Source organism: Lutra lutra, chromosome 5 (genome assembly GCF_902655055.1).
Source record: "Lutra lutra chromosome 5, mLutLut1.2, whole genome shotgun sequence".
In the NCBI taxonomy this organism is placed as follows: domain Eukaryota; kingdom Metazoa; phylum Chordata; class Mammalia; order Carnivora; family Mustelidae; genus Lutra; species Lutra lutra.
The window spans coordinates 95,589,814-95,617,352 of NC_062282.1; the positions used below are offsets into that span (position 1 = coordinate 95,589,814).

At 36.0% G+C, this 27,539-nt stretch overlaps 2 protein-coding genes across 4 annotated transcripts in view; one reads left to right on the forward strand and one right to left on the reverse strand.

Annotated features, from left to right (window-relative positions):
• The first annotated feature begins 37 nt into the window (after window positions 1-37).
• PPWD1 (peptidylprolyl isomerase domain and WD repeat containing 1) lies at window positions 38-22,301 on the forward strand. Of its 2 annotated transcripts, XM_047729749.1 has the most exons (11): window positions 38-258; window positions 4,540-4,642; window positions 6,033-6,133; window positions 6,280-6,400; window positions 8,230-8,677; window positions 14,247-14,437; window positions 15,298-15,487; window positions 18,452-18,633; window positions 19,282-19,363; window positions 20,727-20,909; window positions 22,003-22,301. In XM_047729749.1, exons 1-11 carry the CDS (start codon window positions 63-65, stop codon window positions 22,144-22,146), a joined length of 1,941 nt encoding a protein of 646 aa, XP_047585705.1. In that variant the 5' UTR covers window positions 38-62; the 3' UTR covers window positions 22,147-22,301. The 2 variants fall into 2 exon arrangements, with proteins under 2 accessions (XP_047585705.1, XP_047585707.1); XM_047729751.1 differs by lacking the exon at window positions 38-258 and having other exon boundaries at window positions 4,591-4,642; window positions 6,033-6,058; window positions 6,378-6,400.
• Window positions 22,302-24,621: 2,320 nt separating this feature from the next.
• TRIM23 (tripartite motif containing 23) overlaps window positions 24,622-27,539 on the reverse strand; it is a 31,933-nt gene continuing 29,015 nt past the window's right edge. For both annotated transcript variants that reach the window (XM_047730592.1, XM_047730591.1), the window contains one exon: window positions 24,622-26,921. In XM_047730592.1, coding sequence (XP_047586548.1) covers window positions 26,742-26,921 — 180 coding nt within the window. In that variant the 3' untranslated portion in view covers window positions 24,622-26,741. The remainder of the gene's footprint in view (window positions 26,922-27,539) is intronic.

Genomic DNA, 27,539 nt, shown 5'->3' on the forward strand with positions numbered 1-27,539 from the left:
GCCGCTTTTAAGATTGGTAGCAGAGCTGCGTGTGTCGCGCCGTTTCTGACTATTCGGGCAATATGGCGTCGGAAGGTGGTAGCGATTCGCAGCTGAGAAGGAGAAGGCGCCGGGACCCGGAGGAGCCGGAAAAAACAGAACTCAGCGAAAGAGAGCTGACAGTGGTAGTGGCGGTGGCCCAAGAGAATGAAGAGGAAAATGAAGAGCGCTGGGTTGGGCCTTTACCAGTAGAGGCAACATTGGCCAAGAAGAGGAAAGGTAGCTACAGAGATAAGCCCAGGGCGAGTTGAAATCTGCATCCCCCGACTGGGAGATTTCAAACCAGACCCCCCAAACAGATGGTGTGTGATTGCGGGATTTTGTGCCCTCTGAACAGAGGATCTTCTGATTGCTGGTCATTCTATACTTGCACGTTCTCCCGAAATAGTGACTTGGGCTGAGTACAGCGTCCTTTTGGTAATACCAAACAGTGTGAATCATGCATGTGTTACAGTAATGTGTTCTAATAGATGCTAAAGCTGATTTATGCCACTACTTCCTATGCGCTAGGCGCCTCTCATTTAATCCCTACAGCAGGTATATGAGGTTGGAATTTCTGTCTCCGTCTAGCAGATGTGAGAGTCCGGTTTTCTTGAAGGCTTTTAGTTCAGGAATGCTGTTTGTTGCGGCGCGCGGGGAGGGGGCGAGGGGGCGGTGCCTATTTAGAATCCTAAAGAGTAAGTAAAGATGATTATAATTCTGACTCTTCCAGGAATTACTTTTTTGACGTAGGAAAGTTACATAAGTTTCCTGGATCACAAATTTTTCATCTAAAACCAGCGGGGTGTGGTTTTCAAACCACACGCAGGAGATACCAGGGCCTGAAGTATTTTCCTACTTTGGTGGAATAGTGAACAGGTTTTATCAAATAAAAAGGGTGGGGAAAGAGGTTAAATTTTCTTATTTTAAAAGTTCTATAAAATGTCTTTCTTAACGTGTAAGATCATTAAAATACCATTTTTCTGAAAGTTCAAATCTTACTTTATCATTCTCTCTCTCTACTTCACACTCTTCAGTGATTCCTCATTATTTTCTAAACAAAGTCCAAACTCCCCAAATGGCCTACAAGGCTGTTCATGACACGATCTCTCCTTACCTCACCAAAACATTTCCACTGCTTCTCTATCCTAACTCTGTCTTCCTTACTCTGTACTCTAGACATATTAAGATACTTGAGAATGGGACATGCCTTTTTTTCTTATTTGAATGCCTACCAGGATGTTATGGTGTATACCTGGAATAATCTCCCTCACCCTTTTTCACTTGGCTAACTTGCTCAACTGTAGCATTTGTCTTCAACCATCACCTTTCTAAAGCCTGTGACTTCTCCAGTTTGGGCCGGGTTTCTAAAGAGCACCAATCATAAATCTGAGGTAATATTTAACATATGAATTTACAGGTAGACTTCAAATTTATGTATCCAGATTTTGAAGAAGCCACTTTTTAAAACACTGTCCACTGACACCTTTAAAGTACATAATCTTTTTTACTGCTAGGTCTTTCTGTTAAATGTTTCCATAGCAATTTCTTCCTCATTGCACTTGCTACATTTTACAATTGTATATTTATTCATGTGATTGATTAATGTTCTTTTCCACTGCTAAGACTGTATACCCTTCTAAAAGCAAAGTCCATTCCTACTTTGCTTCAGTGCTTGCTACAGTGCTTTGCACATAGTAAGTGTTCACTTAGTATTTATTGAATGAATGAATATGACAAAGTTAATGCTCTTCCTGTTGCATTAGAATATTTTTGTATGTCCTTTCTAATGGAAAAATTAAAAAAATCAAAGTGTTGATATTAGTGTTAAGAGACAAAGACTGTACAAAGCTTAATTCAGTAGAGACAGAGACAGAAATAATTACGTGTGCAAATGTTCACCCTAGGGGCACCTGGGCAGCTCATTCGGTTAAGTATCTGCCATCAGCTCAGGTCATGATCCCAGGGTCCTAGGATCAAGCCCCTTACCAGGCTCTCTGCTCTGTGGGAACCTGCTTCTCCCTTTCCCTGCTGCTCCTCCTGCTTGTACTCTCTCTCTGTCTATGAAATAAATAAATTAAATCTTTAAAGAAAAAACACACACACACACACACAAAAAAGAAAAATGTTTGCCCTTAAGTAGATGCTCATTGTGTTTAAGCCAATAGTTTGAAGTTTGAAGAAAAAATTAAGATTTAAAAACATGTATGAGACATTAGAATAGTATCATTGAAGATTATCTAAAAAGACAGGAATTTGGGGCACCTGGCTGGCTCCATCAGTAGAACATGTGACTTTTGATGTCAGGATTGTAAGTTCAAGCACCAAGTTGGGTGTAGAGATTACTTAAAAATAAAATCTTTTAAAAAAATAGGGGCGCCTATGTGGCTCAGCGGGTTAAGCCTCTACCTTGCCACTTGGGTGGCTTAGTCTGTTAAGCCGCTACCTTCGGCTCAGGTCGTGATCTCAAGGTCTTGGGATCAAGTCCCATATCGGACTCTCTGCTTGGCAGGAAGCCTGTTTCCTCCTCTCTCTCTCTCTGCCTGCCTCTCTGCCTACTTGGGATCTCTCTCTGTCAAAAAAATAAAATCTTTAAAAAAATAAAAAGACAGGAATTTGATAATAATATTTCTAGAAATAGAACATGTTCTTTTGACACTGGATTTTTGTACTCATTTTCAGAAAGACATTATAAATTATTATATGGTACTACCTTTAATTAAACTGATGGTTTCTCAAAGACAAGAGTTATGTGTTCTTCATGTCCATGAGCCTTAACCTATTTTGTTTTCAGTAAATATCTGTTCAACAAGTAAACTAACTAGCAGCAAAAGGAATGGTATCAGATAGGATTATATTACCTGCCTATTATATAAAGACCCAAAAAGTCAATAACATTAAAAAAGACAGAGGTCTGGGACACTTGGGTGGCCTAGTCGGTTAAGCCTCTGCCTTTGGCTCAGGTCATGATCCCAGGGTCCTGGAATCAAGTCCCACATCGGGCTCCTTGCTCAGCAGGAGCCCCGCAGGGAGCCTGCTTCTCCCCGCCTCTGCCTGCCACTCTGCCTACTTGTGCGCACTTGCGCTCTCTCTCACTCTGACAAATAAATAAATAAATAAATAAATAAATAAATAAATAAAATCTTCTTAAAAAAAAAAAAAAAAGACAGAGGTCTACTTCTTTCATGTGTAAAAGGAGTCCCAAAGTAAACAGTATAGGATTGGTATAGAGGCTCCAGACGGACGCTCTTTGCACCTTGTGGTCCTAACATCACTAAGATATGGCCCTCATCTTTATCCTGAGTGTTTATTAGAATAACAGTGCTCTTATCCCAGTTCCAAGTTGTAGGACTGAGGAAGGGGACAAGGGAACAAGGGAATACTTTTTGTTTTTTTATTTTATTTTTTTTTTAAAGATTTTATTTATTTATTTGACAGAGAGAAATCACAAGTAGGCAGAGAGGCAGGCAGAGAGAGAGGAGGAAGCAGGCTCCCCGCTGAGCAGAAAGCCCGATGTGGGGCTCGAACCCAGGACCTGGGATCATGACCTGAGCCGAAGGCAGCGGCTTAACCCACTGAGCCACCCAGGCGCCCCGGGAACACTTTTTGAAAGAGACTTCCTCATTGTTGCACAACATTTCTCATTGACACATGGTCACACCTAATTCTGGAGAAGTTGAGAAATGTCCCTTTAATAACAGCTGGATATCAACGTGCCCATGTAAAAATGGGCATTCTGTTATTAAAAGTAAAGGAAAAAGTTCGTTGGGCACCAGTTTGAGTCTGCTATGCATTGGTTAATGAAAAACTACAAAACATCTCTTATTTAATGTAGCAATTTTTATAGTTCTATTTGGCCATCATTGGATTATTTTACTAGATATGTCAATTTTTGCTAGTAAAATTGTTCATAGCTCCTGTAATGAAATCAGTATTTCCTCGGATTAACACTTTTAACAAATGTTTTGTCCCTGAAAAGTTGAGAACTCCAGAATTTTTTTCAGCTCTAAAAGTCTATTTCAAATTTTTTCATGTTAACCTGCTCTAATGCCAGTATCAGTGACTTCAGAGAGGATTAGTGCCTTTAAATATAAACAGACATCTTATCAGTGGCCACTGTCCTCTTGTTACTTATTTAAGTTAAAACTAATAATTGATTCTACATGGCTAAAAAGATGGTTGTGATAATTTGATGAAACTTTTAAAGGTTTTTGTTTCTTAATGGAACCTTCATATTAAGTCATAATTACTCAGTTCTTAAGTTCTGGGGACAGTTAAGCCTTTTTATAGTACCTTAGAACCTGTCATGACTAACTAAATAATGGTGCTATTCACTACTATAAAACAATAGAAGTTATAAGTGATGTAACAGACACTAAATTTTTTTTCATTACATGTGAATTAAGAGAAATTTCAGAAAATCTAGAAGAAAATGCAAAATAGAATTTAGAAAATCTTAAATACAAAATAGTATATAGTTCCAGTTAAAAATACATTTTTCTTTACTTTTTTTTCCTTCAGTTCTAGAGTTTGAAAGAGTCTATCTTGAAAATCTCCCCAGTGCATCTATGTATGAACGCAGTTACATGCATAGAGATGTTATCACCCATGTGGTATGCACCAAGTAAGTCTATCACATCATTTTAATTTCTTTCTAAAAAATGTCTTTTAGGGGCACTTGGGTGGCTCAGTGGGTTAAGCTTCTGCCTTCGGCTCAGGTCATGATCTCAGGGTCCTGAGATTGAGCCCCACATCGGGCTTTCTGCTTGGTGAGGAGCCTGCTTTCCCCCACCCCCTCTGCCTGCCTCTCTGCCTACTTGTGATCTGTCAAATAAATAAACTATTTTTTTAATTTATTTTTTAAAAGATTTTATTTACTTATTTGACAGACAGAGATCACAAGCAGGCAGAGAGAGAGAGGAAGGGAGGTAGGCTCCCTGCTGAGCATAGAGCCCAACACAGGGCTCTATCCCAGGATCCTGGGATCATGACCTAAGCCGAAGGCAGAGGCTTAACCCACTGAGCCACCCAGGCACCCCAAATAGAATATTTTTTAAAAATGTGTTTTATAGGGGCGCCTGGGTGGCTCAGTGGGTTAGGCCGCTGCCTTCGGCTCAGGTCATGATCTCGGGATCCTGGGATCGAGTCCCGCGTCGGGCTCTCTGCTCAGCAGGGAGCCTGCTTTCCTCTCTCTCTCTCTCTCTCTCTGCCTGCCTCTCTGTCTACTTGTGATCTCTCTCTGTCAAATAAATAAATAAAATCTTTGAAAAAAATGTGTTTTATAAAAATGCTTCAGTTTTGAGGAGGATTTGTAGAAGTAACTCCAGGATACTGTGGATTTCTGTTTAATGTCACAGGTTTTGTGATAGTTGAAGTTAAATAAAGGCCTACTTCTCTTTCCTATATCATACAAGAAGGGTGTTCGAAGTAAGATGTGTAAAGTACCTGGCGTAGTCTAGGTTTCAATAAATGGCTTCCATTTTTATATATCATACAAGGGAGACTATTCTGTATAAAATCTTTTTGATACTTAACCAAACACCTTGGATAGGATACAAAACAAATGTATGTTGAACTTTGCTGTATAGAGAAGGAATATATTGAGATTTAATGATTTATCAGTTTCTGAAAACTAGTGTAATTTTCCTTCTGAAAACACTGCCTATAGGATGATCTTAACATTAACAGGTTGTAGGGTCTAGTGATTGCTGGTGATATTTCTTTTTTTTTTTTTTTAATGTCAAGTGCTAGCTCAATTCTGATCCTAGTTCTTGGGATTAAAATTAGTACCACAGCAACTATTATAAAATCCAGAAAAGAACTACAAAGTTTGCAATAATGGCCTTCATAAAGGAAGATTTTTTTAATATGTCATATAGTAGTCTTCATAAAGGAAGATTATTTTTTTAAAAACCTACTTTGAAAGTCAGAAACTCATGAATGATTGCTTTGGGGGTACTAAGTAATTCATAGATCTGTTCTACAAATTAACTTTTATAATTTTATATATGCAGGACAGACTTTATTATTACGGCCAGTCATGATGGACATGTTAAGTTCTGGAAAAAAATAGAAGAGGGAATTGAATTTGTTAAACATTTTCGTAGTCATCTAGGTAAGAATTTCACTTTGTGTTTGTGTTTGTGTAGCTCTCTTAAATTGTATTGGTTAAAGTTTCTTTTAAATTTTTTTTTCTTTGAATCATGTATATTTATTTCATTGGTATTTACTAGAGTGTTTTAATTTGATTTATTTAAATAGGAGTTATTGAGAGTATTGCAGTTAGCTCTGAGGGAGCATTGTTCTGTTCTGTGGGTGATGATAAAGCAATGAAGGTGTTTGATGTAGTGAACTTTGACATGATCAATATGCTGAAGCTTGGGTGAGTCTTTTTTTAAAGTATATATTTTTTAATTTAGTGAAATAAGTTTTAAACTAAATGTCACCATTTTGTAGATATTTCTAAACAGATTATATTGCCATCCCATTAAAAAATGTGCCTTTGAATTTTGCTTAGGAAAATTTGGTATGAATCCTTGTTATGATCTCTTTGGAGGCTTCTGCTGTGGTTTTCTCATTAATCACAGTAGAAATTTTTAATCAGCATCATAGCAAGGATTCATTATATCCATTTGACATTACTTAATGAATTAACAGGATCCATCATGTCGAAAATACTGGTGCTTAGAATTAACTTCTTTGCTGTGTTTATTTCAGTCATCTGTATTGTGTCTTATAAGGCTTGTGTACATTTTGAACTTGAAGTGATTTGTTGGTGATTTTAAACTTTGAAGTATATTGATACCCAACCTATGTGGTTGGACTGTACAGGAATGAGATGAATACTTTAAGCATGTCTTTCTTCAGATACTTTACTGAATTTAAATATATCTTAATTAATGTCAGCTTTAAAGTCATAGTATTATCAAAAAGTTTGGGACTTGTCTTAGCTCACACTGCCCTTAGAAAAGACCATAGGCTAAGTGGATTAAACAATAGAATTTTATTTTCTCAGAGTTCTGGAGGCTGGAAAGTGCAAGATCAAGGTTCCAGCAGGGTTTAATTTGTGGTGAGGACTCTCTTTGGGGACAGGATGTAGGGAGGAATGGTATCTTGATCTTTCCCTTCTCAGGCCACAGGCCTTTGGGATTAGGGCCCCACATTTATGACCTCATTCAACCTTAATTACCTCCTAATTATCTCCAGATACGATCACCTTGGGTAACTGCAACATATGAATGGTGGGGGAAGGAGAACAACAGTTCATTACATAATAGGATTTCTTTTGGAATTTCCTTCAAAACCAGTTTATGAGCCACTAAAGGAAATCAGTCTCATTACTTATGGTCAGAACTTATTTTTTACTAGAAAGAGAAATATCTTTTGGTTATCTGTCCTATTCCCTTGCTTTGTTTACCCACACTAGTGGTTTTTTTAAAATTAAATCTATTGATAAATGTTGAACCTTTGCTGTCTTTGAGAATATTAAAAGAGTATTTTTTTTAAGTTTTGGTAGAAATTCTAAAAAAGTTTTGAGAAGTTCCAAGAAAGTTTTGATCATCAGCACCAACATTGGAATAACTGTAACTTCTCAAACTTAACTGCATAGGAGACAACACTCATTTGAGTGTGTAAGTTCAGTGAATTAATTAAATTTGTCCCAGTTATTTTACCCTTTGTTCATCAGGTATCATGTTCAAACTTTATAGTTTTAAGATCAAGTTACTAATAATGAGAATGCGATATCAAAATGTTTTTCTTTTGATCACAGTCATAACTAAAATGTTTTTATTTTAAACATTTCGAGTTTGGATTTATCAAGTATACTGTTACATGCTAACCTATTTAAAAGTAAGTTACACATAGACTGAGATGTGGACAGAAATCCGAAAGGCAATGCCTTGAAATATTTTAAGTTTTGGGTCTGATTAGGTTTTCTTATCTACCCAAAAGAAGTAAATGATCTACTATATGCAGTTCTTTTTGTGGTCTGATAAATCCTCAGAAGTTATTACCATTATATTAATGAGGTCAGAAAGAGAAAAATTAGTAACTCTTAGTTCCTTCCCATTTTCTATCTCTCTGCTACTTTGGGCAAGGAATCCAAAATTAATCAAATCATTGTCCAGGGCACTTTTCTGGTGGTGAGGGTGAAAAAAGATGCTTATTTGTATTGATCTCTTTTTTTCCCTCAATTCTTAAATATTTTAGCTATTTTCCTGGACAGTGTGAGTGGATCTATTGCCCAGGGGATGCCATCTCTTCAGTTGCTGCTTCTGAGAAGAGCACAGGAAAAATTTTCATTTATGATGGTCGAGGAGATAACCAGCCACTTCATATCTTTGACAAACTCCATACATCACCTCTTACTCAGATACGGCTGAATGCAGTTTACAAAGCAGTAGTGTCTTCTGATAAATCTGGAATGATTGAATACTGGACTGGGCCTCCTCATGAGTACAAGTTCCCCAAAAATGTGAACTGGGAATATAAAACAGACACAGATTTATATGAATTTGCCAAGTGCAAGGCTTATCCAACCAGCATATGTTTTTCACCTGATGGGAAGAAAATAGCTACTATTGGTTCTGATAGAAAAGTTAGAATTTTCAGATTTTTAACTGGAAAACTCATGAGAGTCTTTGATGAATCACTAAGTGTAAGTACAATATAAATTTAATGAATGTTTCCTTTCTGAATGTCTTTATTTTGTGCTATTTCTTAAAAGATATTTTTTGTGGGTGTAGATATTTACGTGGATGGTTATTTTCTCTTAGCACATTGAAGATATTATTCAACTGTCTGCTCTCTTTCATTGTTCTTCAGAACTCTCTTCCCTAGGTTTATGATGTGGTATCTTTTGAGCCAGTTATCCTTACATTTATGTGGCTATTTCTAGTTTAGTTTTGTTTATAAGTTCATCCTCTTAAGCTCCTCAAAACTCATTCTAGACTTTTTTCTTACCCTTTTCTTAACTCTGTTCATTCCTGCCTGTTTGTATGACTGCTCCCAAATTGATTTTTCCAGCTTTCTGTTGTGAAAAGAACTGGGGCTATCCTTTGTTTTGGTTTGGTTTGGTTTGTTTTTTTTTTTGTTTTGCTTTGTTTTGCTTGTCTTCATGAATGGCACCAATATCCATTTGCTTGCACAAACCAAAGAAACCTGAATCATCCTTAACTCTTTTTCCTTACCCCTCTTTTTAATTCATCATGAGCCCTCTCAGTTTTACTTTCTAAATATGCTTTAAATTTATCAATTTCCTTTCAGCACAGCTGTCAATACTAAAGCTCATGATATTTTGCCTAGACGATCTCATGGCCTACTGCCTGTGTCCTGGCTTCCTCCTAATTTGTTATACACGCTGTACCCAGAGCAATTTTTTTTAAAATTTAAAATTTAAAATTTTTATTTATTTTATTTATTTATTTATTTTTTTTAAAGATTTTATTTATTTATTTGACAGAGAGAGATCACGAGTAGACAGAGAGGCAGGCAGAGAGAGAGAGGGAAGCAGGCTCCCTGCTGAGCAGAGAGCCCGATGCGGGACTCGATCCCAGGACCCTGAGATCATGACCTGAGCCGAAGGCAGCGGCTTAACCCACTGAGCCACCCAGGCGCCCTTTATTTATTTTTTAAAAGAGTTTATTTATTTATTTGACAGACAGATCACAAGTAGGCAGAGAGGCAGGTGGGGGCGGGGGGCGGGAAGCAGGCTCCCCACCGAGCAGAGAGCCAGACGCAGGGCTCGATCCCACAGGACCGGAGCCGAAGGCAGAGGCTTTAATCCAATGAGCCACCCAGGTGCCCCTGGAGCATTTTTTTTTTTTTTCTTTAAATGCACATCTGATCATGTCATTCTTTGAACCTTTTAGTGACTTCCTGTTCTTAGAATCAAGACCAAATTCATGTCCTGCCTTGTTGTGGCCTTTGCCTACTACTCTGCCCTACTGTAAATCACCTTTCTCCCTTCCTCTTACTCTAGCGATTTAGGCTTTCTTTCAATTTCTTTTTTTTTTTAAATTAATTTATTTATTTGACAGACAGAGATCACAAGTAGGCAGAGAGGCAGGCAGAGAGAGAGAGGAGGAAGTAGGCTCCCTGCAGAGCAGAGAGCCCGATGTGGGGCTTGATCCCAGGACCCTGGGATCATGACCTGAGCGGAAGGCAGAGGCTTAACCCACTGAGCCACCCAGGCGCCCTCTTTCAATTTCTTGAACATGTCCTCCACCATAGGGCCTTTGCATATGCTGTTCCTGCTGCCTGGAGTCACCCCTCCCCCATTCTTTCCATTACCTGTTGAATTTACACTTCAAAATCTTAAAGGGTCACTTCCTGTGGGAATTCACTGTTCATATAATCTAAGACGGTTTTTTTGTTTGTTTTTTTTTTAAGATTTACTTATTTACTTTAGAGAGAGCACAAAAGAGGGTAAGCATATCTGCGAGCTGGAGTGGGGATCAGAGGGAGAGAATCTTCAAGCAGACTCTGCCCTTGCTCAGTGTAGAGCCTGACTTGGGGCTTGATCTTAACACGCATGAGTTTACAACCTGAGCCAAAACCAAGAGTTGGTTGGTTAACCAACTAAGCCACCCACCTACCCGTAGGCCAACTTTTTTTTTTTTTTTTTAAGATTTTATCTATTTATTTGACAGAGAGAGATCACAAGTAGGCAGAGAGGCAGGCAGAGAGAGAGGGAGAAGCAGGCTCCCTGCCAAGCAGAGAGCCCGATGTGGGGCTCAATCCCAGGACCCTGAGATCATGACCTGGGCCGAAGGCAGAGGCTTAACCCACTGAGCCACCCAGGCGCCCCAGGCCAACTTTTTTTTTAACGTGACTCAGTGTCACTGTTTAATTTTCCTGTAGAGCATTTGGCATGGTCTTATTTTTGATTAATACATATCAACCCCTCATAAATTAAACTCTACGAATTTATGGTCCCTTATCTATTTTGGTTCCTGTTTGTATCTCCAGCACTGAGAACAATACCTGATACATAACTGCTAACAAGAATTTGTTAAAACAAAACAAAACAAAAAACAAAAAAAGAATTTGTTAAAGCATGTAGTTGTAGAATAAGAGTTTCTGTCCATGCAAAGTTAACTGTTTTTTTGTGGAAATTGGGATTTCATCATCACTAATGGTATGTTGAATCCTCTAAGAATCTGTGGGTTGAACCTTTGTAGCAGTAATGTTTATTGTATGACCTTGTCAATTTTACACTCTTGGTAGTGACCAATTTATATTAGATTCCCTGCATTAAGGTCTTAAATTCTATTATTTTTATTAGTGACACTCTTTATTTGGTGGCAAGTAGCAGTAAGTTGGGTGGATTATCTGCCTAAAGTAGTATGAATCCAGACAAATGTGAAGATGTATTTGTAGTCAAATCATCCTCATGACTCATTTTCTTGGTGGAAGAGAATAGCTCTCCCCTATACTTTTAAGAAAAGGAGAAAACGTCCTTTGTATTGTTTTCTTCTTTAATGTTAGATGGTATCTAAATATTAATTTAAATATAACTTTAAAACTCTTTACCAGCTTGCAGCTCTTCAAAGATTCCTTCGGAAAAGAAACATTTAAAAACAGTCTTTAAAAAAATAAATAAAATAAAAAAAAATAAAAACACAGTCTCTGGATGTATATCTCTTAACACGAATACTCTTGAGCTGTTCAGTCCACTCTCTTCATCCTTGTCTTCAACATTTGTTGAAGTCCGAGGGCTGAGATGATAAGAGAAAATCAGTAGTAAAGGTTATGATAGAAGTTGAGATTCAGAATAAGAGAAGTTACCAAAACAAAACAAAAACAAAAATCCAAGTAAATTAGTTAGAATGCTAGTGAGTAGTGAATGTGTGGAATCTCACAGTCAAAGAGATATGCATATGCGGCCTACGGCTATATAGTTCTGTATCACAGAGGCCCTGGTATTAAGACTAGAATATGTAAAAAGATACCGATGTACTTATCAGGATGGATTAACATTTATGAAATACTTCACTGGCAGAAGTATTTATGAAATACTTCATTTTCATTGGCAGAGGGCCAGTGAAAATGAATCCTTCTCGGGGTGCCTGGGGGCTCAGTTACGTGTCTGCCTTTGGCTCAGGTCATGATCTTGAAGTCCTGGGATCGAGCCCTACATTGGGCTCCCTGCTCAGCGGCGAGTTTGTTTCTCCCTCTGTGATCTCTCTCGCTCTCGCTGTCTCTCAAATAAATAAATAAAATCCTTAAAAAAAAAAAAAAGGAAAGAAAATGAATCTTCTCTGTAACAAAATAATCAAGAGTCCCTCACTACAAAAATGTACTCTGGCATCTAGGCTATTCCTAGCATACAAACAAACAATTATCAGTCTCAGAGACTGGACACAAGAAACTCTAATGACCAGGCTTTTTATCTGTCCTGTAAGAACTTTGCTTCTTGTTGTTCCCTCATACACATACCTCCTTTTGTCTTTTGGAGTTATTGACATTGTTCTTTCCATATCTAGAAAAACAGGATTTCTAGTGAATGCAAGCCTGAAAAAAAAAGATTGAACATAAGCCTGGTTTCTTTCCATCTCCAGTGGAGACCTACTTTATTCTGCTGCTTGATGCCCTAAATATCTGGAAAAGTGAATGAAAGATCATATTTTGGGGGAAACTTACAGTATAATAATACATAGTAATTATGATGTGACCCTATCTGAAATTATTTTAAATACTAAAGAAAACCAAATAACAGAACTAGAGAGCACTCAAAAATATTCATCCACACAAAGTCACATTTACCTAATGATAATCTGTGTTGTACATTCTGTAAAAATAACTTGAAACATTTTTTTTAAAGATTTTATTTATTTATTTGAGAGACGGAGATCACAAGTAGGCAGAGAGGCAGGCAGAGAGAGAGGAGGAAGCAGGCTCCCCGCTGAGCAGAGAGCCCAATGCGGGGCTCGATCCCAGAACCCTGGGATCATGACCTGAGCCAAAGGCAGAGGCTTTAACCCACTGAGCCACCCAGGTGCCCCACATGAAACATCTTCTAAAATGTCATGAAATTGTTATAAATTAGTGAAATAATAAGAGTTCATTCATTCAACAAAAACTGAGTGCTTGTTATATCATGTCAGGCCCATGATCCCTGTATAGGGACCTTACAGTCTAGTTGCGTTGTCCACATGTGGCCACTAGCCACGTGTGGCTATTGAGCACTTGATAGGAAGCTAGTCCAAATTGAGATGGGCTGAAAGTATAAAATACAGGATTTCAAAGACCTAATATAAGAAACATAGAATGTAATACATCTCAAAAAAATTTTTTTAAGATTTTATTTTTGAGTAATCTCTACATCCATCATAGGCCTCAAACTTACAACCCTGAGATCAAAAGTCACATCCTCTACCACCTGAGCCAGCCAGGTGTCCCATCTCAATTTTTTAATATTGCCTAAAGCTTAAATGATTATATTTTGGATATGTTAGGTTCAATAAAACATTTTTTCTGAAGATTTTATTTGTCTCAGAGAGATAGAGAAAGCACAAGCAGGGGAGGCAGCAGGCAGAGGGAGAAGGAGGATCCCTACTCAGCAGGGAGCCTGATGCAGGACTCGATCCCAGGAACCCAGGATCATGACCTAAGCTGAAGGCAGATGCTTAATCGACTGAGCCACCCATGCATCCCCGAATAAAACATTATTAAGACTAATTTCACCTGTTTCTTTTTAAGTAGCTACTAGAAAATGTAAAATTATATATGTGGTTTCCATTATATTTCTATTGGAAAGTACTTGTCTGTGGCTTGTAAAAGGCAGTAGATAGAGTTTCAATAGAGAAAACAGTAGTTACGTTAACTTTTAAGAAGAACTAGTTAGCATAAATACTATTTTTTATGATTGAACTTACTTATTTTCTGCTTATAGTATTTAGAATCCTCCTGAAGATGATGCATAAATATGTAAACTTTCAGTAGCTCTTAATGTGTTCTGTGCTTCTATTTAAATTCTCATTCATGGGGTGCCTGGGTGGCTCAGTGGGTTAAGGCCTCTGCCTTCAGCTCAGGTCATGCTCTTAGGGTCCTGGAATCGAGCCCTGTATTGGGCTCTCTGATCAGCAGGGAACCTGCTTCCTCCCTGCCTCTCTGCCTACTTGTGATCTCTCTCTCTGTCAAATAAAAAAACAAAATTTTTTTTTTTTTAAATCTCATTCACTTTATCATGTAGCTTTTTTGTTAATAAATGGTTTGCTTCTTAGATGTTTACTGAACTCCAGCAGATGAGGCAACAGTTACCCGACATGGAATTTGGCCGACGAATGGCTGTAGAACGTGAGTTGGAGAAGGTGGATGCAGTAAGATTAATTAACATAGTTTTTGACGAGACTGGACACTTCGTGCTGTATGGAACAATGCTAGGCATTAAAGTTATAAATGTAGAAACAAACCGGTAAGTTCTAACATGAAGTGTTTTAAAAGTGCATTCATTTTTGGGGGACCATTTCCTCCTCTAGGGAAACAATGGGAGTTTTGTTTGTTCCAGGATAAGTGGAATGGTCCCAAATGTCTAAACTTAACCAAATGTTTTGACTGGATTTTTCTGTGGTCTTTTGGTTGTTTATAATCTTATGTAAAAAGTTTCCACTCATGTTTGTAAAAGAAGTGGAAAAAAGATATGCATAGTTTCAAGTTGTTGTGTGTATGTGTGTTTTTTTTTTAACAAGTTTCAGTCTCTCTTTTGCTTATTGATTTAAATTAGCCTGGTTCATGTTAAATGTTGCCAAATATTTTAACCACAGAATTCAGCATTACATCCTGCTAGACATAAAATCAGAAGTTAAAATGCATGAAACCACCATAACCCTTTTGTGCAAACAGTCCATTTGGTTTTAGTACAAAATAGCCACAGTAAGATACTATCACTGAATATAAATGCAAAGAACTTAAAGTATATTTTAAAGAGAAAAAAATCTAGTGCTGTGCATTTTCACATGTAAACAAATTTATATTGTAGTTCTTGGCAGTATAGAATCTTTGAAGGTTTACAGAACAATTAAAATAATAGCGACTGGGATAGGTTAAAACTATGTGACTGAATGTATTTTTTTTAACCTGGAGGTTTCAGCCACCTACCAATTTAAAATCATTCTTTTTGAGGGAAGGGGATAGAGAAACATTTCTTTAAACTTTTACTAGTTATTTTATACAAAGGTAAAGGATAATGGATAGTTGATTCCTACCTTTTAATGATAAAGTTTTTGTAATTGGACTTCATTCTGATAATTTTATTGTATAAAATGTATTTTCTAGGTGTGTGCGCATCTTAGGCAAGCAAGAAAATATTAGAGTGATGCAGTTGGCTTTGTTCCAGGGAATAGCCAAAAAACATCGTGCTGCAACTACTATAGAAATGAAAGCTTCTGAAAACCCTGTTCTTCAGAATATTCAAGCTGACCCAACAATAGTTTGTACATCTTTCAAAAAGAACAGATTTTATATGGTATGCGGAAGTATGAGGAAAAAGACCTTAATTCTTCCAATTTGGTTGGAGTTTTATTTTCTTAGCTTGTGCTTTCAACTGAAGAGAATGTTGGCAATAATAGCATACTTTCTAAACAACCAGAATACTATCTTAAAACATTAAGATTTTAGAATTTTTAACTAGGACTTGATTTTGTACTGTTTTCCTTCCTGTTTTGAAAATTTTTCAACCTGGCTTCTGCAACTGTTTTTGTTGTCTAAGAGGTTAGGAAATAAGCGGTTATGGTAATAATTGCATCCAAAATAGCTTTGCTGTGGGGTTTTAAAATTCTGCAAAAGATTGTTTTTCATCTTTTATTCTGAAACATAATTTATCTCCCTTGAACTTGCACACTTCCTTCTCTAAGCACATTTCTTTTTATTGCCTTTTAACTCCCTTGTAATGGTGCTACCTTAAAAGTGAATATTCCTGAGGAATTACCTTTTTTTCTACAGTACTACAGGTACTTTGCATGTTAACTAACATTGGGCTCAGAATCAAACACCAAGCTATCTAAGAGTAGCAGTGTCTAAAAAGCAGAAAAAAATCTAAAATACAGAGACCTCTGCCCTACCCTTCTGTTTTCCCCACTGAAGTCACAGACTTTCTAAGTCCCAAATTTGGCTATTTCTCTGCCTAAAATCTTTTAATGGCTCCTCAAATATCTATATTACATGGCTCTTCTACCTGTCTGTCTTCATTTTTAGTTCATTTGCTACACTGGCTGTACTGAATTTGATCCCGTTTGCAGGAATTGAGTGTCCTTGTTTACCTCAAGGTGTTTGCACAGGCTCTTCCTGCTGCCAGTCACACACCTGTCCCCAGTCCCTACTCTTACTAGGTCTCAGTTTGGAAGCCTTCTCTGGACATCAGGTCTGATTAGGTATGCTTGCTTGTGGAGTATGTCACAGTTTTTGGAATACTTTTTTTTTTTTTTTAAATCTCTGACCCTATCATCTCCTCAATATAAAATTCTCAAATACCGGACCTTATGTTTTCTTCACTATTCACAAGGTTTGGTAAACTGTCTGGCTCATTATAGTATACTCATTCTTTCTATACTTACTCATTATAGTATACTCATTATAGTATACTCATTCTATAGTATACTCATGATATATTGTAAGCAGCTGTGATGCTATTCAGGTTACCGGCATTTGATAAATGTAGGAAATAGCAGCTTATCGCAACCAAACTTTTAACCTAAAATGGGTACATTCTTTTAAGATGAAAATTTTATTTATAATAGTCAAGGTCTTTGCTAAAAAATTAATACATATTGAAGGAAAAGAATTTTTCTTGTTTTACCTGTAATTTAACTGTTTTGAAGGTAAAAGTTAATTGTAATAGGGAATCCTTGGTATATACTAAAAACATGTACTAATGTTGCATTCACTTCATCAAAAAAAACTAACAAGTTACATTTTCTTTTTCTTCTTCTAGAGTTTACTTTTATGTTGATTAAATAATATATGTTCCTTGTAATCACTGAAGAAAAAGTCACTCTATGTGCATCTTTATACAGCTAATATAAAACTCTTTCATTTTTAGACATACGTATTCATGAGTAAAAGCAAAATGGTGTACATATGTATAAATTTATCCTTTTTTCAAATCCAGTATCATGAAATAAAATTTTACAGAATTTGAACTCTAGTAGTTTAATACATGAGCTAAATCAAGACAACTATTTAAAAATTGATGTTCAATTCAAAGGCAGACATGCCCTTCCTTTGAAAACTGGAGAATACCATTATAAGGCAACTTGGTTGTTTGTCAATTTGGACTTTATACAAATAGATCAGGAATGACATTAGGCAAGATGGGGCCTGGGACACTGGCTTTACTTCCTGGAACTCAGTTGGTTATCAGGTAGGGCTTTCTTGGGAGAAAAAGTCTCTACTTAATGAAAGTCAAGTTAAAAAACAATAAACAAACAAAAAACAGGCTTAGAGAAGTCCAAAGTTTTAACAACTGAAAGGTTTCTTTCAGTTTTCCCAATACCCTGAGGTACCCTGAAATTTCTACAACTTCACTCAAAATTTACATTCTTTCTCCCAAGCTTCAGGATTTAGATAGAACAGATGGGGCTTTGCAGGCAATAAAAAAAGAAAGTCAAGATGCATTTCTTTTTTTTTTTTTTTTAAGATTTTATTTATTTATTTTACACAGAGAGAGAGATCACAAGTAGGCAGAGAGAGAGAGGAGGAAGCAGGCTCCCTGCTGAGCAGACAGCCCAATGTGGGGCTTGATCCCAGGACCCTGAGATCATGACCTGAGCAGAAGGCAGAGGCTTTAACCCACTGAGCCACCCAGGTGCCCCTCAAGATGCATTTCTGATTCATCTTTGAATCCTCAGGCTACCTAGCACCAGGTTCTGCCTTTATAACAACAATTACTAATATGTATATAGTACCTTATACATGTTAGGCACTGTTCTCTAAGCATGTTATATCCCTTCATTTAATCTTCACAGCAGGTACCACTTTGAGGTAGTTATTATCATCCCCATTTATGAATGAGGAAATGGAAGAAATGAATTTACTTCCCCCAAATCATGTAACTAGTAAGTAGCGGAGCTGGAATTCAAACCCAGGAAATCTAAATAGTGGAAAGTAAGCAACAGATGACAGGTTTTGACATATTAGCTGGCAGAAGCAGAGAGCTACCTCAAATAAAACTGCATCTTGTTAAATGTGTACCCAAAAAGAAATTAAATCCTATTTGAAATCATACATCTTCATTAATGGATTTTCATATTAGACAAGTGTAAAAATAATTTAACTGTATTACACATCCTGTGATAGGAAGTGATTCCTGAAATAAGGATTTGTTCTGATGTGAATTCTTTTTCCCAAATACCATAAATAGAAATGAAATTTTCTTGTTGTTAAATTTTAACCAGGTGAAAATTTTACTCATTCACTCTAATTTTCTTTTGAGTTTACCAAACGAGAACCAGAAGATACAAAAAGTGCAGATTCTGACAGAGATGTTTTTAATGAGAAACCTTCGAAAGAAGAAGTCATGGCAGCTACTCAAGCTGAAGGACCTAAACGAGTTTCAGATAGTGCCATCATCCATACAAGTATGGGAGACATTCACATCAAACTTTTTCCTGTTGAGTATGTACTATTTCTGTTGTCTTAAACACCAACGTAAATGTGTTTATTTGAAGAAACTGTGCAATTTAAAATTACTTCAACTTGAGGAATTTTAAAGAAGTAAAGTGTTTGATAGAGCATCTACCTTTAGCTTTCTGATAATTGTTCCTCTAGAAAATGGGAAAATTTTATACACATACTTCACAGGTTTATTATTAGGAACATGAAACATAGCTACAAAAGTGCTGAATGTAAACTATAAGTGATATACAAATATATTAGCTATACATCCCAACATGGTTTTTAAAGAAAATTTCCTTTCCCAGGAACTGAACCCACTATACGAATTCAGTGAACATATGTATCTTAAGGTACTGTAGTTGTATTTTTTAACCTGCTAAATGACTGAAATTTAAATACTGTCAAATTCAAACATAATAAGCAATCATGATCTAAAGATAATATACTAAACAATATGAATATACTGTGGCTTATATGCTCTTTCAACTCTTGCTTATCCTGAGGTTAGAAGAGGTTATGAAAAAAAAAAAAAAAAAAGATTCTGAAAGTTTCAGAAGATATTGAAAACACCATTAAGAAACACAACTGCAAAGAAAACTCTTAAGATGCCCTGAATAGATTTCATATTTTTAACATGTGTCTTACTAGGTGCCCTAAGACAGTGGAAAACTTCTGTGTTCACAGCAGAAATGGTTATTATAATGGACATACATTTCACCGTATAATTAAGGTAAGGTATACAAAAAATTTTTTCAAAGATTTATTTATTTGAGAGAGAGCACGAGCAGTAGTGAGAGGGGCAGAAGGAGAGAATCTTCAAGCAGACTCCCCACTGAAGGCGGAGCCCGACTAGGGGCTTTATCCCACAGGCCTGAGATCATGACCCAAGCTGAAACCAGGAGTCAGATGCTTACCTGACTGAGCCACCCAGGTGCCCCAAGTTGACAGAAAATTTAAGTGATTTCCAGAACAGTATGTTTTCGCATAACCACAGGCTTAAACCTAAGGAATCATCCTGTCTCACAATGATCAGTTTGTTAGAAAGGGGGCCTGGGTGGCTCAGTCAGTTAAGCATCTGCCTTTGGCTTAGGTCATGATCCTGGGGTTCTGGGATGGAGCCCCACATAGGGCTTCCTGCTCCTCAAGGAATCTACTCCTTCTCCCTCTGCCTGTCACTCCCCCTGCTTGTGCTCGCTTGCTTGCTTGCTCTCTTTCTGTCAAATAAATAAAATTCTTTAAAAAAAAAAAAAAATAGGAAAAATGGACTGTAGAAGCCAAAAAAAAAAAAAAAAAAAAAAAGGATGGTCATGAATGTCAGATTTGGAATCAAGCGCAGGAATAGTAACTTGGTACTTTTTAGAAACACTGCCTCAGTATTTTGTCAGCAGCTAAAGCCAGGATCAGATACGGAGTAAAAAGTCATGCTTAGATAAAACCCAAAGCTAAGGTTACTTGTACCTAGTGACTGGATAAGGTCTAGATCTAGCAGATAAGATTTTAAGTAATAAAAGAGACATGATGTCACTTAATCTTTGAGAACCACTAATTAAAACCTGAAGAAGAGAAAGAACTTGGCCCAGGATTTTGTTGAGCTGTGTTCTATAAAATAGATGGGGCAGTAATACAGTTCTTGGTAACTAGCAGGTCAGAAATGACAAGGGGGATGGATAATCAGATCTGGGGGGTTCTAAAAGAATTAGTAAATGACTCACCAGGCAACCCAGAGTGTTTAGGGAAAAGGAAGAGAGAAAAGAGGGGCAATTCTATAAAACCTAGCACACTATACAGATCTAAAACTTCCTTACAATATTAATTGGTTTTAATTAGATTATTGGGAAAGACAGTACATGTCTATAAATGAGGAGATCTTTGCAGTTTTGTTTCCAGCCAATAAGGTAGTGTTTAAGCAATGGAAATACATCTTCTAAAGTAAAGTATAACTTACTGAGGTTTTAATAAAATCAGTTTATAGAGAGACAGTTAAGAAAAGTTAAGATTTTACTGACTATACAAGACTCTTAAACATAAGATTCCAAAGTGTGCATGTAGAAAAAGAGAAGTGTAATGTGTTTTTTTGTGTGCTTCCTGTTAAGGGCTTCATGATTCAGACAGGAGATCCAACAGGAACTGGTATGGGAGGTGAAAGCATATGGGGAGGAGAATTTGAAGATGAATTTCATTCAACATTACGACATGACAGACCATATACACTCAGCATGGCCAATGCTGGATCGAATACTAATGGATCCCAGTTTTTCATAACAGTAGTACCAACGGTAAGAACAGCATTGTCTATAAGCCACAGAGTCATAGATTATGATCGAAGAATGAATTCAGTGGAGGAGAGCTGCAGGATTCTCTACCATTATTTATATCTGCCAGGATATAAAAATGAAAACAATTTAAATAAGAAAGTAGAAAATTACCTAACAAATTGGATTTTAATTTGTAAAACTCAGGACACTTGAGTTTAAGTGAACTTGCCAATACTAGTTGTACAACAGAAAACAAATTATTTCACTTCTGGGGCTGTTTCCTTATCTTCAGAATGGGAGAAATCAGAGTATATGAATTCTGAATTTTAAGCGCTTTATTCTGTATTTTTATATCTCTGAAATCAGAATGCAGCCCATAATCAACAGCACTGTAGATTTGCTAAAATACAGCATTATATAAGAATATAAGAATATTCTTTATACTCATTGAAAAATATTCATTATATAAGAATATAAGAATATTACACTTTCTTGCTATGCAGTTACACAAAATTATACAAATTATTACACTTTATTTTTTGGAATGAAGCACCATGCAACAAAGGAACAATATTTGTAATTACTATCAGGTACAAAGTCTCATGTAATATTCATAGTACTTCTAGTATCACTATGCCCAGTTTTAAAAATAGATGAGGAAATGAACATTGAGACATGATTAACTTGCCAGAGGTCAAGTAGGCAGCAAAAGCCAGCATTTGAGCTCCCATCTCTCTAATATGAATGAGCAGCATGTGCTAACAGTTCCAAACTGCCTCTTTCTTATACAGGTAGGAATCCTGCAGAGAAATTTTAAAGCCTTAGGCATAATTCTTGAGCTATGCAGAGAGACTTACCTTTAGCAAACATCTTCTAGCTCCCTTTGGTCTGAAAGATGCAGATATCTAATTAAACATTATACTGTGCTTTTATATTTTTTCATATAATTATGGAAATCACTCTTAAAAGCTGCTAAATGAAGTTAACTGCACATCCTTTTAATAACATTTTAAAAATGAAGCATAAACTTAAATTCTCTTTAATTTGCTCACCCAGAGGGTATGATTTAAGAAATCTGGGTTTACCAAGATTTTCCATTTCTCCTCCAATGCAGCCTTGGCTTGATAATAAGCACACAGTGTTCGGACGAGTGACTAAAGGAATGGAAGTTGTACAAAGGATCTCCAATGTCAAAGTCAATCCCAAAACAGATAAGCCCTATGAGGATGTCAGCATCATAAATATTACTGTCAAGTAAAATAAGGTTTGTCTCATTGTATGTGTAAATAGAAACACACATATATCAAACAGGGTTATTTTATATTAGAAAGCTCTTAGTACTTGCTGAACATACAAATCATGTTTCAAGGATCCAATATTATGTTTTTATATTTTTCATTAAAGGTCGTTTTTAAAAACTCTGCCTTTGATTTTTCTTGCAGCATTTCTCATCCCAGGAGGTAATAAACTGAAGTGGACAAATTTGGGCAAATAGCATCCCTTACATGTAATCTGTCATGAGACTCAAAACCAGGTTAAAAAATGAGAATCGTATGCATAGGTTGCTTAGCTTTTTAAAACATGCCACATTATCTGCCCACATGTTTCTTTAGATCCACTAAAAAAGGATAACAGGATCTAATAGTAATATACCACTTCCCTTCTTTTCTTAGGTTTATGTTTCATGTCATATAGTTTTGCCTTTCATTGTTAAAAATAGTAAGTAGTGTTAAGTGAAGTTTCAGACATAAATAGGAAGTTGTAGTTTATTAAAGATTTAGGAATAACTTATTCTGAGTTTCAGGTAAATCACATTTAAATGAGTATTACACCTAGTATTTAAATATAAGAATAAGAATAAATTAATACTTCAGTCCTTAATTTTACATACAGGTCCATTTTACTATTTTCACATTATTTTCCTCACGTAACTAAATTCAAATTTTCTGTCCTCAAGTTATAGTATCTTTTCTTACCTTACTAAATATACCATCAAGAAAGTATATATTGGGGTGCCTGGGTGGCTCAGTGGGTTAAGCCTCTGCCTTTGGCTCAGGTCATGATTCCAGGGTCCTGGGATGGAGTCCCACATCAGGCTCTCTGCTCAGCAGGGATCCTGCTTCCCCCTCTCTCTCTGACTGCCTCTCTGCCTACATGTGATCTCTGTCTAAATAAATAAAAATTTTTTTTAAAAACTATATATTAAGTAAAACTTTTAGTAGCTAATAATGGAGCAATTATTAGTAACTCGAGCTGTAAAACAGTATGAGTTCAAAATGTTGTATTGATTTCTTCTTCACTTTCCCTCCTGACTTCCTAACTATTAAGAACCGTTGGGGCGCCTGGGTGGCTCAGTGGGTTAAGCCGCTGCCTTCGGCTCAGGTCATGAACTCGGGGTCCTGGGATCGAGTCCCGCATCAGGCTCTCTGCTCAGCAGGGAGCCTGCTTCCCTTCCTCTCTCTCTGCCTGCCTCTCTGCCTACTTGTGATCTCTGTCAAATAAATAAATAAAAATCTTAAAAAAAAAAAAAAAAAAGAGCCGTTGCTTCTAGTTTCCAGACACTCTTGAAGTTAAAGGAGAACAAGAAGTTAAAGGAGGGACACGTTCAACAGACCTGTTTAGGGAATTCACATTCTTATGTTTAAACTTACACTTTGTGTTGATAAACAGGATTACTTCCTTTATCCATTTTGTACCACAAACCTGTGAGATGGAAGAATGTGCCAAGTTGTGCTACTTTAAACTAATATCATGTCCTCCTTAGAAGGTCTTAGACATAAAGTGACTTCTCATTGTGACATTTACCTTTCTTCCTATTTTATGTGTCTAGACATCTCCCTAGCAATTTATTCATTCCTGAAAACATAATCCTAAATTTTTGATAATACTGCCACCAACTGGTGGTGTTGCCCCATTTTGCCAAACATAGTTATTTTGCTTGAGTGAAAAATCCTATTTGATAAACAAATTTTTCCATTTCATGTCATAAATTTAACATAATCAGTAGACCTAAAAACAGACATTGCCAGATGTACTTTTTTTTAAAAATATTTTATTTATTTATTTGACAGAGAGATCACAAATAGGCAGAGAGGCAGGCAGAGAGAGAGGGGGAAGCAGGTTCCCTGCTAAGCAGAGAGCCCGATGTGGAGCTTGATCCCAGGACCCTGAGATCATGACCTGAGCCGAAGGCAGTGGCTTAACCCACTGAGCCACTCAGGCACCCCTGAGATGTGCTTTTTTAAAAGCATGTTTTAAATTATTAGCAAGATGCTTATTCATCCTCTTCATTATTTTTTTTGGGAAAGTACAATGTCTTTTTCCCTATTACTACTTTGCAGATTCAAGGGTATTTCAATGCTACAGAAAATGTCTTCCTTTTAGCAGTATTAGTTTATAGGCTACACCTAAGTTTTCTCAGACATTTTCTAAAGTAGTTACTTAAAATTTTAAAACCGAGTTTCACTTTCTTTGATGAAAAATTTTAGTTCTATCAAAACACTAGCAATAATACTCATTTATGTGTGGCTTACACTGCAACGACAGAATAAATTATTTCTAAATCTTTAATAAACTGCAACTCAGATTTGACATGCAAGTCAACCGCTACTCCACTTGGTTTTCTTTCTCTGAACCACAGCACAAATATGACTTTAACTGGTTACTAGTTATACTAGTAGAGAGATGGTACATGAAACAGAACTTTTAGAATAATGATAGGACCTCTTTAAAATTATTTTAACATTTTATTGCTGTCTATATGGAATGCAAATAATGGCTTCTGGTGATGATAAAGCATTCCAGAATTACAGACCAGGGCTACATACTTGTTAAAACCTGCTTTACATAAACCATACAGTAATATTTAGGCTTAATACAGAAATTCGGAGCTAGGAGGCAAATCCTAATAGACTGGATTTAAAACATCTCTCTCATTATTAAGTTTGACATTTCCCAGAGGGAACTACAAAATCTTAACTAATAATCAGTGAAAGAATACAACGACAAATAGTCATAAGAGCCTGAGAAAAATATTTCTTAAAAAAGAAATCACACACAAACACTATTATGTACATTATAATCAGGTCTAAGCACAATTTTTACATTGTGTTTAGTAATATGCTAACAATGTGAATTACAAAGTTTAGCAAAATTGGTGAAATGAACTTAATTTATAAGGAAAACAAGTTCACATGTTAGTGTTAGACTTTTTTTTCCCAATTACCTAGTAGAGAAAACAGGTCAAGGGCTCACAGGCAAATGTTAACGTGTTTTTTATTCTTCACAGTTACTATAATCAATTATTAAATAATTTAATTCATAAGTATTACTTATATGCACAAATTACACTTGTAACAGCATGACTTTTACTTGAAAAATAAAGGATGAAATATTTACTTATTTACATACTGCCCATAACACTGATGGACTTCTTTTTAATGCTTTGTATTCTAAAAGTTTTGCTGTTTATTTTAAACAAACAAAAGTACATTTGAAGAGAATGAACCAAAACAGTGCCACCTAAGAGGGACATCTCCTAGCATTTCAACTAATAAGACTCGGGATTATTCAGCTTCATCCTAAAGGCTGAGGAGCATTAAAAAAATAGTAATAACAAAACCCAATCTAGCCATGTTTAAATATAAGTTATATGGCTATAATAAGTGAGTATCCTTAAAAAATGAAAAACTGAAAAGCACAAAATTTTAAACTTCTACAACACTGCATAATAAATGTGATGTAAAGTTTCTGAACATTTCTTTTCCTTCCTTAACTTTTCAAGGCCTTACCATGAAGAGCCTTAATAATGTCTTATTGTCAAGACAAGTGTATTTATTTTGGGAAAGCATTTAAAGTAACTGATTCTCCACTACTTTAAATGACTTCTCTTAAGGTAAATGTAGTTTCCAACTTAGATCTCTATCTTTTATGTACAGCCAACCCTGGTTCTATGTGTAACTTACTACATTTTGCCTATGGTCGTTCCCACTAAGGATGCAGTATTATTTTAAAAAGAAACTAACTACTTTAAATGTGCTGAAAATAGGAGAACCAATTTAGAGCTGTGACCTAGGAAATAACACTTCGAAGTTCAACCCTGGAAATGGGTCTTTCATAAGTGAAGATTAACTACAACATAACTGACTTTCACAGTTTTATTATTAATTGTTCTTCAGTTTAATACTAATCTGACACTCATATCTAGTTAGATAACATTTCATCTGACTCACTGGGTTTTATATAAAAGGGCTTAGAGAAAGTTTCAATAAAACATTATAAAATATTAATTTTCTGTAAGTTTATAGTACTTAGCATTAAAGATATTCTGTTACGCTGAACAAAGAAGTAAAGTAATCCTGTTACCCCAAGATGCAGTCTGGATTCTATTTCATTACATCACTGCTTTTTTGCTACTAAATACTGCCAAAATCCAGGTAAAAGGAAAGATAAAGAAGAAGCCATGCTTTACTTGCTTCACACAGAGGTTCCATTCAGTATTCAGTTGCCTATTCCTTTTTTAATTGAAAGAATAAACCTTCATCTTACCCTTTCTCTGACTACTTCTTTGCCAATATATGGGTCACACATAATGTGAAAAACTTAAATAACAAATGTATGTTTTTAAAAAATGTATCTTCAAGAAGTCCCTACTTAATGCAATTTTAATCTGCTCACGTTTAAATTTTATTACAGAGTAATTTTTTAAAAGGCAATATTGTACTGAATTCCCCACCCAAGATTCCTTTTAAATATACATCCTAAATAAACTATTTGAGATGTAGAATTTCTTATAACATTTATGTGCAAAATAACTCTTAACCACAAAACTTTAAATAACTTCTGCATTTAAAATCAAGCAACATCCAATACTCCAGCAGCCACAAGTTGCCTTGAGAGCCAATCTAACCCCTCATAAAGTCCCATACCACTTCGAGCATCACAGCCCTGAATATACCAGCTACGGCCACAGCACAATTTATGCAGACTAAGAAGTTCAGTGATTTCTTCTACGGACAGAGCTCCAGCAACATCCTGAAAGATATACATATCAGAATCTTTTTTATAATCAGCCCATCAAAATTACCATTTAAAACGAAGTCTGTTGGTACCATTCTAACAGAAAGCTAAAGTTAAAACCTAGATTCACCCCTCAGTAATTATTCTGTGATTAATAAGTATAGAGAAAAGTAGAGTTGTGATTAAGATCATTTATAGTACAGTCTGTAAGAATGGCCTTACAGTGAAATCAATAAAGGTAATGAAACCTGAATGAAAGATACTGCCTGAATCATATGGCATCAACTTAAAAGAAACAGGTTAATGCATGCGTATCACAAAAATGGCTTATACATAGAGTTTATATAATGAACAGTAACTAAACTCCCACTCCAAATACTCCTGAACACCCCTACTTCCTAGATGCAACCACGAATTATGATTTCTTATATAGTTGTCCAGATAATTTCCATGCACATTCATACAAATAAACAGAAACACACTTTAGCTTTTTTTTTTTTTTTTAACTTAACACATCTTAAATATAGATATCTTTCCATTATTTGGACAAGAAGACCTACATTATTTTTAACATCTGAATTGCATTCCAGGGTGTAGGTGCAAGATAATTTTCTTAATCCGTCCTTTACTTAA

Coding starts and splice junctions, on each gene's coding strand:
- PPWD1 (XM_047729749.1), top strand. CDS start 63: ATGGCGTCGGAAGGTGGTAGCGATTCGCAGCTGAGAAGGAGAAGGCGC. Junction 6,134..6,279: donor ACATTTTCGTAGTCATCTAG/GTAAGAATTTCA, acceptor TTATTTAAATAG/GAGTTATTGAGAGTATTGCA. Junction 19,364..20,726: donor CATTTCACCGTATAATTAAG/GTAAGGTATACA, acceptor CTTCCTGTTAAG/GGCTTCATGATTCAGACAGG.